Source organism: Cynocephalus volans, chromosome 1 (genome assembly GCF_027409185.1).
Source record: "Cynocephalus volans isolate mCynVol1 chromosome 1, mCynVol1.pri, whole genome shotgun sequence".
Lineage (NCBI taxonomy): Eukaryota > Metazoa > Chordata > Mammalia > Dermoptera > Cynocephalidae > Cynocephalus > Cynocephalus volans.
Window position 1 is genome coordinate 179,128,029 of NC_084460.1, and position 14,823 is coordinate 179,142,851.

General features: G+C 36.3%; 1 protein-coding gene across 7 annotated transcripts in view; it reads right to left on the bottom strand.

Annotated features, from left to right (window-relative positions):
- The window catches only part of SCAF4 (SR-related CTD associated factor 4), a 52,918-nt gene that overhangs the window by 2,958 nt on the left and 35,137 nt on the right, over positions 1-14,823 (bottom strand). For 5 of the 7 annotated variants that reach the window (XM_063104544.1, XM_063104535.1, XM_063104499.1 and 2 more), the window contains 5 exons: positions 14,264-14,420; positions 12,488-12,645; positions 10,651-10,816; positions 10,483-10,569; positions 10,135-10,326 (listed from right to left, as the gene is read on the bottom strand). In XM_063104544.1, coding sequence (XP_062960614.1) covers positions 10,135-10,326; positions 10,483-10,569; positions 10,651-10,816; positions 12,488-12,645; positions 14,264-14,420 — 760 coding nt within the window. The remainder of the gene's footprint in view (positions 1-10,134; positions 10,327-10,482; positions 10,570-10,650; positions 10,817-12,487; positions 12,646-14,263; positions 14,421-14,823) is intronic. The other 2 variants (XM_063104526.1, XM_063104518.1) reach the window with 1 other exon arrangement.

Here is a 14,823-nt window from a genome sequence, read left to right on the forward strand (position 1 = left end):
TTAATGAAAATGAAAGTTTGGCTACCATGCCTAACAAAGGCTTTTGCCGCTTGATATATTTTGAATTAAAGATAGCTTCTGTTACAAAAGCAATAAATGTTCACTGCAAAAGGGGGAGGAAGAAAAAAAAGTCTGGACTTTGACCTGAAGGTCAAGGTGGTTGACCTCTGTGCTTGTTTCTGAAAGGCCCTTCTGGCAAGTAGTACACAGGATAGCAAGGAAGGGGAAGACATTCGAGAGTAGTTAGTGACAAGACTGAACTGAAAGAGAGGGCTAGAGATGAGAGACACATTTCAGACATACAGTGGGCAGGACTAACAGCTGAAGAGAAGAAACACAGCTGTCTGCTTTGAATGAGTAAATGGAGATGTCAATGCAAGATCAGGAATTTAGTAAGAGAAGCAATTTTTGGAAAAATGACAAATTTCACATGGTAATACTGAGAGTCAGAGGGGTCTGGGCTACCAAGGTGGAAATGTGCTTAAGAAGTTGATGATATTGCATACTTAGACCTCAAAAGAGAAGAGTCACAGAGTTAACTCATCCAGAATATAGGCGAAACAAAAACAAAAACAAACAAAAAAAATCTCCGACCTGGGAAACACATTAGATAAAAGACTTTGAACTTTTTAATGCAGCGAGGTCTTAGGGCAGACCAAAAAAGTGATGGCCCCAAACGTCTGTACTCATCATATTCAAAAGTACAGGAAATACATACGCAAAATAATCAAGACCAAACTGAGGCTATTTCCTATGATGATCAAAAAACTCAGTTGTTTCACAATAAAAAAATAAAGGGAAGACACCGTTCATTGCTATCTTGAGCAAAGATATTTGGAACTGTGTGAAATAAAGAACAAATACATTAAAAGGCTACAGGGAAAGCAGATCAGGCTGATCTCATTGCTGGAGACCAATGTGGACCTTGAAATCTCAGGAGAATGTAAATAAAGACCACAAAGGTACATAAATGAACAGGGCAGCTTTCTGCCAAGACGGGCCACAGAATGAATGAAGTCAGGGAGAGAGATATAAAACACAAGATATAAAAGGTCTGACTTCAATACTGTGGGAGTGACCCATTGCATCGACTGGACGTTTCACAGATATGAAATTGAAGTGGGATCTTTAAAGAAAAGCAGGGATTTGCTGTGTGAAAAGGTGGGTGAGGAAGGTAGAGAAAGGAAGGGCAGAAGGAACATTTGAACAGGTAGAGTCAGTTCCTCTACCTCTTCTCAGCCAATGATCTTTCTTGTCTTCCATTCTACCACAGCCATCACCTCTAGGAGGTACTGGACGTTTCATCAGCAATAACTTCATTATCTCAAACTCTCAATTTCAAGTACCCCATTCTTTGACCCCCCCCTTCTCTTTTTCTAGGTCATTCTCTCTAGGACCCCTTCCCACAACAATCTTTAATCCCATCAGGCTTATGACCCCAATGACATTCGTGTCTCTATGTTCCTCCTTACTTGCCTCAGAGTCCATGGTTCTCTCTCACCATAGTTGCCTGGATAACCCCCAACACTGGTTTTAAATGCAAATCTTCTACCTAATCAGACACAAGCATGGCTAGTGTCGCCCCACCCCCAGCATGCTGACTGGTCTCATTTAAAATTTTTGTAACTACAACCACAAGAGCACCCTTAATTTGGCCAGCAAACTTAAATTTGTCTTGTCAATTCACTCTGTCATGTCCTAGGTATCTATTCCACATGTTCATGTCTACTCTTGGTTGTATTTATTTTGTTTTATAACAACTTCAGTAAGATAAAATTTACATAGTCTATAATTTACCACGTGAACTGTACAATTCAATGGTTTTCAGTATATCACAGTAACCGTCACAATCAACTTTAGAACATTTTCATTATCCCGAAGAGAAATACTATATCTATTAGCCATCACTCCTCATTACACCCTCCAACTTTCCCCTCACCTGCTCCAGCCCCAGCCCCAGCCCCAGCTGACCACATAATCTATTCCAATTCTCAACATTTCATATAAATGTTATACCATCTGTGGTCCTTTGTGACTGACTTCTTTCATTTGGCATATCTTTTCCAAGGTTCATCATTAAGTACACCGTTTCTTTTTATTACCAAGTAATATTCCATTATAGACATATTTATTCACCCTAGGTTTATCATTAAAATAGAAATAAAGGCCTTTAGACAGTTTTCATCCACCTACCCCCAAATCTACCAATTTACTTGCATCTGTATCCATATTACCCCTTCCGTCTGTGACCATCTGTGTTCCAAATTCTAAGTCCTTTATTTGTACTCTGGATCCATCCCCTCATCTATATATAAGCTTAGTCTATATGCCTTTCTTGCACTAAAATTCTCTTTACTAGACTTCCCAATAAATAAGCTGTAGTTTTGAGCATTTCAGAAATGAGAACTCCCTCATCCTGCATCTCCTTTCAGGTATCACTCCATTTTATTGTTCCCCTATATGAATGTGTGTGTGTACATACAGCAAATTTGCTATATATAGCAAATCTCCTCAGAGATGTTCAAGATCATAATTGTATTTATTTAATGTCCCATTCTCTCCTGACCCTAGAAAAAATTGTACTTTTGAGCCCATCACTCCAATAAAACCAATTTTCTCAAGGTCACCAGCCTTCAATTTGCTAAACCCAGTTGGCAAGTTTCATCGCTCTTTCTTTACCCATCAGAGTCACCTGACAGCTCCTCTCGCCCTCTTTTCTCAGCTTCCAGAATACTTCCTCTTTTGCATTCTAGCCCACTGACTGCACCCTCTCAGTATCCTTTGCTTGACAGAACAGTATAGGTTAGTGATCACAAACAAGGGCTTCCGTTAGAGTAAGTTACTTTGAATTCTTGCTCTGCCACTTGTAGCTATGTGACCTTGGAAGGTTACTTTATCTCCATATGCTTGTTTCCTCATCTATTAAATGGGGATAACCTCATAGGGCTGTGGGGCTTAAATGATTAATATATACAAACTACTTAGAAGAGTTCCTGGCACATGGAACTATGTACGTCTTAGCACTTGGTATCTTATATTTCCAACTGCTAAATGTCAAAGGATTCTTGAGCTCAGCCCTCTCACTACCTTATTTACATTCCCTCCCTAGGAGGCTCCCATGGCTTTTAACATTATCTTTATGTGCTGATGACACCAGAATTTACATCTGTAGACTTTATCCAGTTGTCCACTTGACATGTACATCTGGGTATCAAAGTTAGAATATCCAACATTTTAATTTCATATCTTCCCCCAAACCCACTCCTCCTACAGATTTATGCATCTCAAGAATGGCAATTACATTCTACTAATAGCTCCAGGTAAAAAACTTAAGTCATTCTTGACTCCTTTCTTTCACATCCCATACTTAATAAGGCAATTATGGAGACTGTATTCAAAATATATTTAGACCCCAACCACTTGTCACCTTCACTGAACCAGCCCAATGAGAACTGTTAGTTTGCATCTCATCTGCTGTAACAGCATCCCAACCAGTCTCCCCCTTACCAACTCCTATAGTCTGCTTTCTATAGAACAGCCATAGCAATCCTTCAAAAAGCCTAAACTGGGCCAAGACACAGTTCAAAACCCTAAGCCACTTCCCACTGCACTCTTACCTGAGCCCTTGACAATGCTCTCTAAACTCATCTCTGGCCACTCTCTTCCTTGGCTCCTCCTGCTCCAGCCACAGCAGTCTCTTCTTGCCCCTCAAATGAGCCAAATTCCAATTCAGGCCCCCTTACTTTTGTTCTTCCCTCCATCTGAAATGCCTTTCCTCTGTATTTACAGGGCTTCCTCTCCTCTATTCGGGTCTCTGCGTGTTACTCCTCAGATGCCCTCCCTGTTCATGTGACGCCCTCATATCACCTAACTATCCTCTGTTTTACTCTTCACAGAATACATACACGTGAATTTATTACTTATTATCCAAGTCCCTACTAGAATATAAATTCCGTGAAGACTGGTTTTGTTCATTCTAGTATCTCTGGGATCTAGAAAGATACCTGACATACAGTAAGTACTAAATTGATATATGTTGAATGTATGAACGAATGGTAGCTACAGAGGTGATGACTAAACTCATCAAGAAGATACTTCCCAGGGGATAAAAACATAGGCCACAAGGTCCAGGTCTCTCTCCAAAGGCAGTGACAATGTTTCCAGTGTAAGCTCAGGAGGACTTGAACTTTGAGAAAGGCTGTATTTTTCTTCCAACCTCCTTTTCTGTTCCTAGTTGCAGTTCCACCTTTTTTGATTTGATCCCAAGAGAGTATATGTCACTGTGGCATTTTGCATAAACCTAAAATAAAACTTTCCACACGAGGAAAAAGATATATCAACCACTCTCATCTCTTCTTTCAATGCTGGAGGATCACTAGGCATATGTATTTTTAACCAGACAAAATGTTCTCCTTTTTTGATTTCAGACCTTCAGAAAATTGAAATAACAGTACAACCAACACGTGTTTTCATTTGCCTAGATTCACCAATTAATAACATTTAGGCATATTTATTTTGAAAACACTCCCAGGTGATTTTTATAGTAGGCACTATGTTCTCAGAGCTGGGGAAAATGAAAAAATAAGGAGCTAGTTTTCAATGAATGAGAGAAAGGACATTTCAGACTGCATTATACAAAAAATCATGCTTAGAATGTTAGCAAGAGACCTTTAAGAGAAATGTGAGTTTTCAGTAACACATAATGCAGGTATACTGAGATGTGTCTATTTTTAGCATAAAGGTACATTATGTTTTGATAACATCTAATGCATGAAAAACAATTTCAAATGAAACGGGGACTGATTACTACTTTTTAAAAATGACTTCTTGTTTCTTGCAAAATAATGTATAGTAAGTTTTGCATGGTCAGTTTCTCTATAGATCATTTATATTTGCTTTTCAGAATTCCAGTTTATATACTAATTGCTAAGTATTTTACTATAATTGACAAAGTATAACAGCTACAACAGAGTTAAGAACCTCATTAGAGTCAATAAATTTGAAATATACAGTTAACCTTCTATCACTGAATGAGATTAGCTGTAGGCAATTTTATTTTCAATGTTAGCTAGAAAAAAATCTTACCTGAAATTCTTCACAGCAATATCTTTGTACCCCAAAATCAATTACAGCCCAGAGTTTCTGACCCCCCCCCCAAGATGTCCATCAGAGAGTTTCAAATTTAAAAGGCACTCTTCAGGCTGGCATTTGATAGCAGCCTAGGAAGTGACAGCCCAGAGGGACATGGAAACAACTTGATGAAGTACTTTCAAGTTTTTGCAGAATACTTTGTTTTGTTTGAAGTGCTTTGTCTTCTGAGAAAATAAGCATATTTATGCATAAATTCATACCCCCAGAAAAATATTTGTTGTGGATTAACTGCTGTTTTGAATTATCCACTGTATCCACTGAACAATGTTACATACTAATTTGAAGGCACTGTAATGTGTATTTACGAGCCACTTCTACTATGTAACACTAGTGGAATAACATAATGCAATACTTAGATATATTCTAAAATATTTTAAAGCCTTCAAAGAGGAACACTTTTATAGGATAAAGTCAACAGACTTTTTTGGTAACAAATCAAACACCTGGTATATCCCTCTAGTTTATAATTTAATGTCACCAAACATAGCAAAGTTCAAAGTAAATAAATTATTAAAATGCAATAATTGTTTTTAAAAAATTAAGTATTGCTTTTAGTATTTTAAAAACTCTAGAATTTTCTTCAGGTTTCCTTTCAGTGGTAGTGACTGACTAGTGCATTACTAGTAGACTGGTGCTCTAATGTTAAATTTAAATGTTGCTAAAAATTACTAGCCATTAAAAAAAACAGAAAATTCTAGACAAAGACAAGAAATCCAAAGCTAAGTGAAATTACCACAAATCAAATGCCAATTTTAAAGCAATTACTGAAATTGCTGGTAAAATTATTCATCTTCTCGGCAGTTTTAGAAATCATAAATATTGCATAAAAGCAAACATACCTGTTTAAATATAATAATTCACAAACCCTATGTCCACATAATTTCTTCAAGTGTCCAAATCTGGGATCATCAACCCAAATGCCTGCTGCAGCCATTCAAGGACTGAAGTGCATCAGACACCACCATCTAGCACTGCCTACAGGCCAACAATTTGTGACTCTTACTTTAAAACTTCTGGTAACAAAAATTAACAACTAGGCAGTGATCTTACCAATTCTTATTTATAAACTTCACCATCATCTACAGTAGTGTGACAAAAACTGGAAGGAATCTCTTCATATCAATAATTAATAAATAAATGTATTCATCAAAAGAGACTAAAGCAATGAGTTTAACCTAGAATAGTTTTTGCTTGAAAAGATATTTTGGATATACTGGTATAACACAGTAGAGATATGTAACACAAACAAACATTTTTTGTGTGTATTTTTTTATTGTTGTGAACACCAAAGTAACCCAAACTTCACATTTACAATGAACTTTTAATAAAAATATGCTGTACATCATATTAGAGATACATGTTATACAAAAGTTTCTGAAAAGTAAACATAGACACTTATACAGTAAAGAGAATGAACTAAATTGCTATCATCTTTAATATTCTTTCTATCCTAAATGACCAACTGTAGAATGTTATCGTTAGCTTTTACTGAAACCACTACTGTTAGCTATTTTGGTGCATGAAATACTAAGAACAGGTTTCTTTAAAATCAAGTAATAATGAATTCTTATTGTGCATCAAGTTATCTTATAGTTTCAGATTATCAGTATTACTAAAGAAATCAAAATCTCTAAAAGATGGAGGTTTAGTTCTCTCCAAATTCAGTAATGTGGGCTACCTCAGCCAGAAACAAATAGTCCTTATTCCCAAACTAACACCCACATTTAAGTCTGATGACATGGAAAATTCTTTAAACCAAACCATCCTTAATGCACCCCACTGCCTCTTCCCAATATAATCAGGCCTCTCCACAGAATTTTTTGAGACTTGTTTGTTAAACATTTCTTTGACCCCCTACTACTTAAAAAATATTGCCACATTTCAGAAATTAAGATCCAAGAACTCAGTTAAGTCTCAATGATGTTTTTACTTTCCACTTTAAGAAAACTATTTGAATATCATTAATGGAAAGACTATAGGTATCAAGTTGTGCTATTTAAATGAAATACCACTATGACTAATACACGTCTTCTCAGTTAAGTTAAATGATGGAACTTTAATATGTGTGAATTTATGGTCTGCTCTAATCTACCTTAAAAATAACTGAAACAACAATGTCAAGATACATTTATTCCTAAAAAGTTTACTTCCTCTGTCTGCCAGCAAATACAAGAGTTTAAAATGAGTCACAGCTAAAGTAATACAATTTTAGAATTGCAAAGTATAAATATTCTTCTCTTCATGTTCAAACTATCATCTATGACATTTCTTACCTGTAATAAGCACCCACCGTTCACTAAGTGTCTATCTTGTGGTAGGCCCCCGTGTGAAGTGCTTTATATATGTTAGCCCATTGATTCATCATGACACCCTGGAGTGTCATTTTTATTCCCCTTTACAGATAAGGAAACTCATAGTATCAACTTCTAGGCTTAAAGTTTTCTGGTCAGCACAACATTTCCTTTTATTATCTTAAAAGAAAACATTAGAGCACCAAGAGGAACTCTGAAAGCATCTTAGTTCTAGCATTCCATCCATCACTTGGTTAACACCAACAATATCCCAACCTAATTACTGATCCTTTAGTACTGCAATATTACAATGTGATCACTATATTCCTTTATCAAAATGATGGAACTGTGATTAGTTTTTTGGACAACTCCTACTCTACTTGCATACACATTAAAAAAATTTTTTTTTCCTTAAAAGGGCATGTGGTATTCTTTTCCAGATTCATGAGGTGGTACTCTTCTCCAGATTCATGAGATGACACTCTTCAAGATTTCTGACTGAAGGAGCTTGGAAGGCTTTCTCATGATTGGAACTAAACTACTTCATTTTAGCTAAAAGCACTTATTTTAATAAAACAGTTTTCATTTTCATCTTATGTCAAATTATACACCTTTCTGGATTTGGAATAGCCTTGAATTTTTAAATTCTGTATAAAAAGTTATAGACAATCATCAGAGGTGAAGTGTGAAAAGCCCTGCATTGAAAACCATCCATCTATCCTCTTACTCATGTAACAAATGTTCCTCTCTCATGGGCCCTCCACCTTGTGGGAGGGAAAAGAGACACCTCAACAGGTATGTCAGCTAATGATAAATGTTAATAAGAAAGATTCAAAATGTATTTTTTTTTAGTAGTGCTTAGCTTACTAAGTTTATTTTTCAAGCTTACCAACTTTTGATCTGTGTTCTTTTGTTTTACATGTAGATCTAGAGGTCAAATTGTACAAAGGTACTTCAAAAAGTCCATGGAAAAACTGAATTAAAAGATAATATGAATCCTTCCATGAACTTTCTGAAGACCCCTCATATGTTCAGTAGTGATAAGAAATAAAGGACAGGGTCTTTAAGACCTAAACGTTAAATCAGAGGCAGGCTATTTACTCTTCAGGGTTGTTTGAAAGCAGTGATTACTAAACTCTTGGAGGTCATGAAATCTTTTCACTCATTCAATGAATTTACTAAGCCCAGAAAAAAGCACAAATGCACATAATTTTGTAAATAGTCTCAGGTGGCCTAATATCACTGACCCTACTCTAGAAAATTCCATTTTACGGTGAATTCATATTCAGAGGTGTGTGTGTGTGTGGGGGGGGTGAGCATGGAGGTAAGGGGTTGATCAGAAAACTCTATCCGATTCAGATCCTGTGATTCCTGTGCAACCATTGTATTAAAAGAGAAAAAGCAAAACAAAACTGAGATCCAAAGACGTTAAGGTTCCCTGGCTCCTACTCCAATCAACGTTCCTTCTACTGTATAATTTCAATTATAATGTAGACCTCTTCGCCAACTTCTTCACTAAATAAGTCATTTTTCATCATTATGGTAACTAATGCTATATTACTTGTGATAAATTTTAATCCCAAATCCTCTCTCATCATTACCGAATCTGTATACTAAGGGAAATAAAAATCAAGTTTATTATCACCCTAAGTTCAGTCTTGGAAAGGGCAGAATACAGTGTGCCATTTAAAAAGAAATTGATTTTTATTATAAATATGGTACATGCACAAAATAAAAATTTCCAACAGTACTGAAAGATATAGGTGAAAAGTAAAAGTTCTCCATTACAAACCAGTGTCCCACAGTCCTACATCTGAGAGGCAACCAATGCGTTCTTTCCTAAAAATATCTAAGATTATGAAAGCATTCATACATACACATATATCTCTGAAAAATATAATGGGCTCACAGATCTAGAACATTGTAACACTCAGGAAATATTAATTCCCTATTAGGAGAACCAAGTGTTAATTAATTATAACTTGGCAATACCACTTCAAACATAATTTATTAATTTAAAAGATGGTCTACTATAATAAGGATATGATGCATTCAATTATAATTTAAGCAAGCAAGGGTAAGTCCTCTTAAAGATGTAAACAATCTAAGTCACACCTCCCTTGATCACAGTAGTGAAATTGTGGGTGAAGAGTATAACAGACAAACTCTTGCAGGGGAAAAGTGAGGGGTCAGTGGGAAAACGGTACCTCAGGCTATGCAACTATCACACAGAAAACAAAGCCATTTTATTGCAATGGATCAAAGATGATTTCTTGCCAGCCCACAAAGAATGCCACCAAAGTCCAGGGGTTTCACATGGGTAAAAATTGATCCAGACAGAGAAAAACCTATGTTGTCAAAGAAATATTCCTCCTAAAACTGGGGAATGTCTGGGGATATGTCAATCATGGACTTTGTACCAATTCCTATAGAGACTAATCATTTTTCTATGCCAAATTAAGAGATGCAAATCCAAACTTTTCTTCAACACAAACTAATAAACAAAATTTCATCTTTGAGATTGTCTCTTGGTAAAGACCAAGTACACATATTTGAATTAATAAGATCTTCCTCAAAAAAAATAGCACTGGAGAACACTTTACCAAAATATGCACTGTTTTTAAAAACCTAACTTGGGGGCGGAGTGGGGGGGAGGAGGAGAAACTAATGATAAAAAAAAAAAATAACTTACCAAGAAGTGAAACAGGCTGGGTTACAGGAGGGGTGGGCAGATTCGTGGGTGCAGCAGGTGGCACAGCAGAGCCATACATTTTCACACTGTCACCAGACTCGGCGTTTCCTCTAGCCCCAGACACCACTGTTGGAATGGGATTTCCAATAGATAAGTCTTTTGTAGTGTCTTCATTTATACCAGCGATAGTAGCTAAGGAATATAATTACATCAACATGTGAAGCTGAATAATTAATTATCTCCCCGGTCAACATTCTTCTGTGATACTCTAGGCCCTATTACTGGTTCACTCTCCCTCCTACCCCAGCTCCAAGAGGACAAGTAAACATAAAAGAAAAACATGCTTACAGTTTGGGATGCTTATTGGTGGAGTGTGAGGAGGAGGAATGGATACTGGTGGAGTTATAGGAGGTGGGGGTCCAGGAGGAAGGAAACCTAGAAGAAAAAAAAACAACTTATGCTATATCACTTCATTACAGGCTCTAAAAGAATATCTTCTCAAACAACTCAGTTTACCTGGTGGTAAATGCATTGGGTTGAATCCCGGGCGCAAAAATGGTGGAGGAGGAGGAGGTGGAGGAACACCAGGACCAAAGCCTGGAGGGGGAATTCCCAAAGGAGGTGTGAAAGTGGGTGGCTGGAGAGCACCTACTACAGGAGGACCCGGCTGATGTGGTGGGACCTAGAAAAAAAGAAAAATGAAACCATGTATCTAGCCACCCTCCCATCCATACAGTGAGTGTAGATAAACAATATATCCTACTATTGAAAAAAGAGATGTTAATAAATTTGTGTTTATTACCACAATAAATTTACAAGATAATAGGTGGTAGTTAACCTGTACTCATCCCAAATAGTATAAATCAAAGTTTTTCCCTCTACTTTATGACAGCAAATTCACGTAGTATTTCATCAGCATCTACTGGTGTTCTGATATCATGATACATTTAAAAATGTTCCATGGTCTGATCAAATAACTTTAGAAAACAGAGCTCTAAGAAAGGCTACTTGGCAATTTACACAGTGGCTAAGACCATATCCTATGGCCAAACTGCCCCCCCTTAGCTAGATGTGTGACCTTGAGCAAGCTACTTAAACTAAAATGGAAAATAGCCAACCTCACATAATTATGGGGATTAAATGAATTAATACATATTAAACACGAGTGCCTGGTACTTAATAAACACCTAACAAATGCTAGCTATTGTTTTTTTTTTAAAAAAAAGATCAATTTTAACACATTAGTCAGGTCTCTATAAATGACTGCTGATACACGTTGAATTTTTAGGAACTACACCAGAAAGGCATATCAAAAAGGTCAACTAGAGAGTTTGCCAATTTGGAAACCCATGTAAAAACTATCACAGCTAAGTATGTATCCAAGCATATAATTTTCCCGTTACAATGAGAAAAATCAAGACTAGGCAATGCATTTTTATGATAGCTCAGCTTTATCTGATTCAGATTTACTGTGAGAAACCGAGAAAGGAAGGTACTGAAAAACAAGAAAAATCTAGTAGATCACAAATAGAATTATGGGTCAAGATTTGTAATTTTCACCAAAAGATTTTTCATTATTCATCTTTTATTATGTAACAGGAAACATGCTGAGTACTTAACATACATTATTTCATTTAATCCTCAAAACAATTCTGACGCAAAAGGAATACCAGAGGAAGGCCAGCAAAGGAAAGTTGCCCATATATACACAGGAAATTGAAGTTTAGAGGTTAAGTGACTTGCCCAAAGCCACACTGCTGAGTAAAACAATGGAGTTGGGAATCAAACCTAGTTCTACCAGAATGTGGATTCTTTCTTTTGAAGTAACAGGTTGGTTGATTAGGCAGCAAAGAATATATCTTCATGTTAAATGGCATTCGATTTATTAAATAGTTTTAATGATCCATTAAAAAAATTTCATAATTGTATCACCAAAACCTAAGATTGAAAAATTCCCTTTCCCTCAAAGCAGCTGCTTATTGGGTACATATCCAAGTTCCTTCAGGACATAAACTCCCTGAAGAATAAAGATCCAGTAAGACGAAAAGATAGAGTAAGCAGAATATATGAAGCTTTAATAGGTTCGCATGTCATGCCTAGGATATTATATGGTAAGACACTGAATAATCTAGACAGATATAAGGTAATATATTCTGGTTTTCTTAACATTTATGAAAAGAATGTGTTAAAGAGTTTATAAACAATAGATCTGATATACCAAAATATGAAAAATATGTAGCTTTGTGTACTCATGTTTTTGAAAACTATGAATCAAGACATACAACTACAATAAGATTTAGAAAAGGATTTTCCAGATATGTAAAAGTTTAAATAATGTCCCAAATATTCTCACCTGTGGAGGTGGCACTGTTATAGGTGCAGGAACAGGAATAGGAGGGACAGGCACAGGTAAAGGTTTAGGTATGGGTGATACTGGTTCTGCGTGTGAGGTTTCTGCACCTCCATTTTGAGCAACTTCATTTTCAGGCTTCTTGGGAATTCCCTTCCAATCTGTGAGTTAAAAACAATTTAAAGCAAAAGAGTTTACCATTTTTTGTTTATAACTTTAAGTCTAGAAATAAAAAATGTTGGTTATTTAAAAAAAAGCAGCCTGATTATTAGAGAAATTCCTATGGTAATTTTATAAACAGTAATTATTTAAATTGATGAATAACAATAGAAAACATGTAGAAAAATGCTTATTACTATGTGCCAGGCCTAATGTGCCCAATAAGCATTTATTTATACTAACTTATTTAATTCTTGTATGTAGATACTATTATTGTTATTCCAATTTTACAAATGAGGAAAGCAAAGATAACTTGTCCAAGGTCACACTCCTAATAAGTGGCAGGGATGAATTCAACCTAGACACATCTGGTTCTAGAATCTATGTTCTTAACCACAGAGTATATCATTTGGATTTAAAAAGAAAAAGGGATAATGAAACACCCAATATTTCCTGAATAAACTTTCTCTAATATTAAAGGATAACTCAGATAACCATCCACCTATTTCCACATATTTCCTAGTCAGGTGAAAAACAGAACCATCTTTCTGTTCCATCCTCTGGGGCCCTGCTTCATTACAGATTCTCCTGTATTCTTGAACTCTTCAAATAATCCTCCATTGGACCATGAGCCCCAGGATTCTACTATCTTACTCTTTTTACCCTGATCTAGAGCCTCCAAGATGCTTGGCACATAGATGGCCCTCAATAACCGTTTGCCTGAACAGAAACCTAGCTATTTAAGTGAAAGCATCATGCATTATGGAGGAGATGGGGCGTGGGAACAGTACAGCATGTTTTACCTCCCTTTAACTCTTAAACCATCACTCTTGCTTGAAGCTTCCTTTAAATGTCTGTTCTATTTTGCCGTGCTATCCTACATTCTTTCTTGTTCCTGCTAGCAATCTCCAGGTCATGCCTATACATTCTGCCATTTTCCCACTGCAAACTGTCAATCTGGCATTTTCAATATCCATGCCCACAAACAACTTACACGTTTACTTTAGATAGCTTCTCTGGATATTTAAAATTTTCCAAAGAAATTACAGCCATGCGCCACATAAAGACTTTGTGGTCAACATCAGACTCCACACACGGTTGTGGTCCCATAAGATTTTAGTGGCTATACTATATAGCCTAGGTGTGTAGTAGGCTATACCATTAGGTTTGTGTACGTACTTTCATTCTATGATGTTCGCACAACAATGACATCGCTTATCTCCACATTTCTCAGACTGTATCCCTGTTGTTAGCAATGCATGACTGTATTATAAAGCACTGGATTAAAACACAATACCAACAATGCTCAGTTTAAGACCTATTCAATTTTCACCATAAAAAATTCTCCATAAGATCTACTTAATTCTGTAATTAATAGTTAAGACCACAATCATTAATTATTTCACTTGTGTTTGCGTTCTTCTCACTAGATATATATAACTTGCATGGGGCAAAGACCATGTTTATCTTATTCAGTACTGTATCCTCAATTTATAATGAAGGGATTGGCACATAAGAAGTACTTAAAAAATCTCAAAAATCACTTCCTAATGCAAAGAATAAACAGGACATTTGATTTGTCATATGCACTACAGTAAGAGTAATTAAACTCTACTTTACCTGGATTAAGGGTATCACTGTCCAACATTCCTCCTTCACAAAAACTCTCCAGTTCCTCAGGCTTGACTTTGTCCCATGGAATATAAGTAACACCAAGTTCCACATCCCAATACTGCTTATAATCTGCCTTTATTCCTTTGTTTAAGGCCCAGGCAATCTATTTCACCATTAGTGAAAATATTAAAAAAAAAAAAAAAAAAGTAAGGGAGAAGATCTTGTCTTGAGAGTTCACTATTGTCTATCATTCTATTCATTCCAACTTGGGCAGCAAGGGAGCAATCTGGACTAGCTACCCCTGGATCTCACTTGAAGCCTTATCCTCACTATGAAACTAGTTACTCTTTATTCCCACTTTGTCCTAGGATGGAAATTTCACTGTCACCTGCTCTTTACAACTCCCCCACCCACCCAACCCAGTCAGCATAAAACTCAGAGAAAAGGGAAAAGTTTATTAGGAAAAGGCTCAAGTTCCCTGCACAGTCCTGCATACTGGTGATCACTTTTGAAAGTCTATAGTTATCTCACAATTACTAAACATTAGACAAAATCCTTTTGTGGTG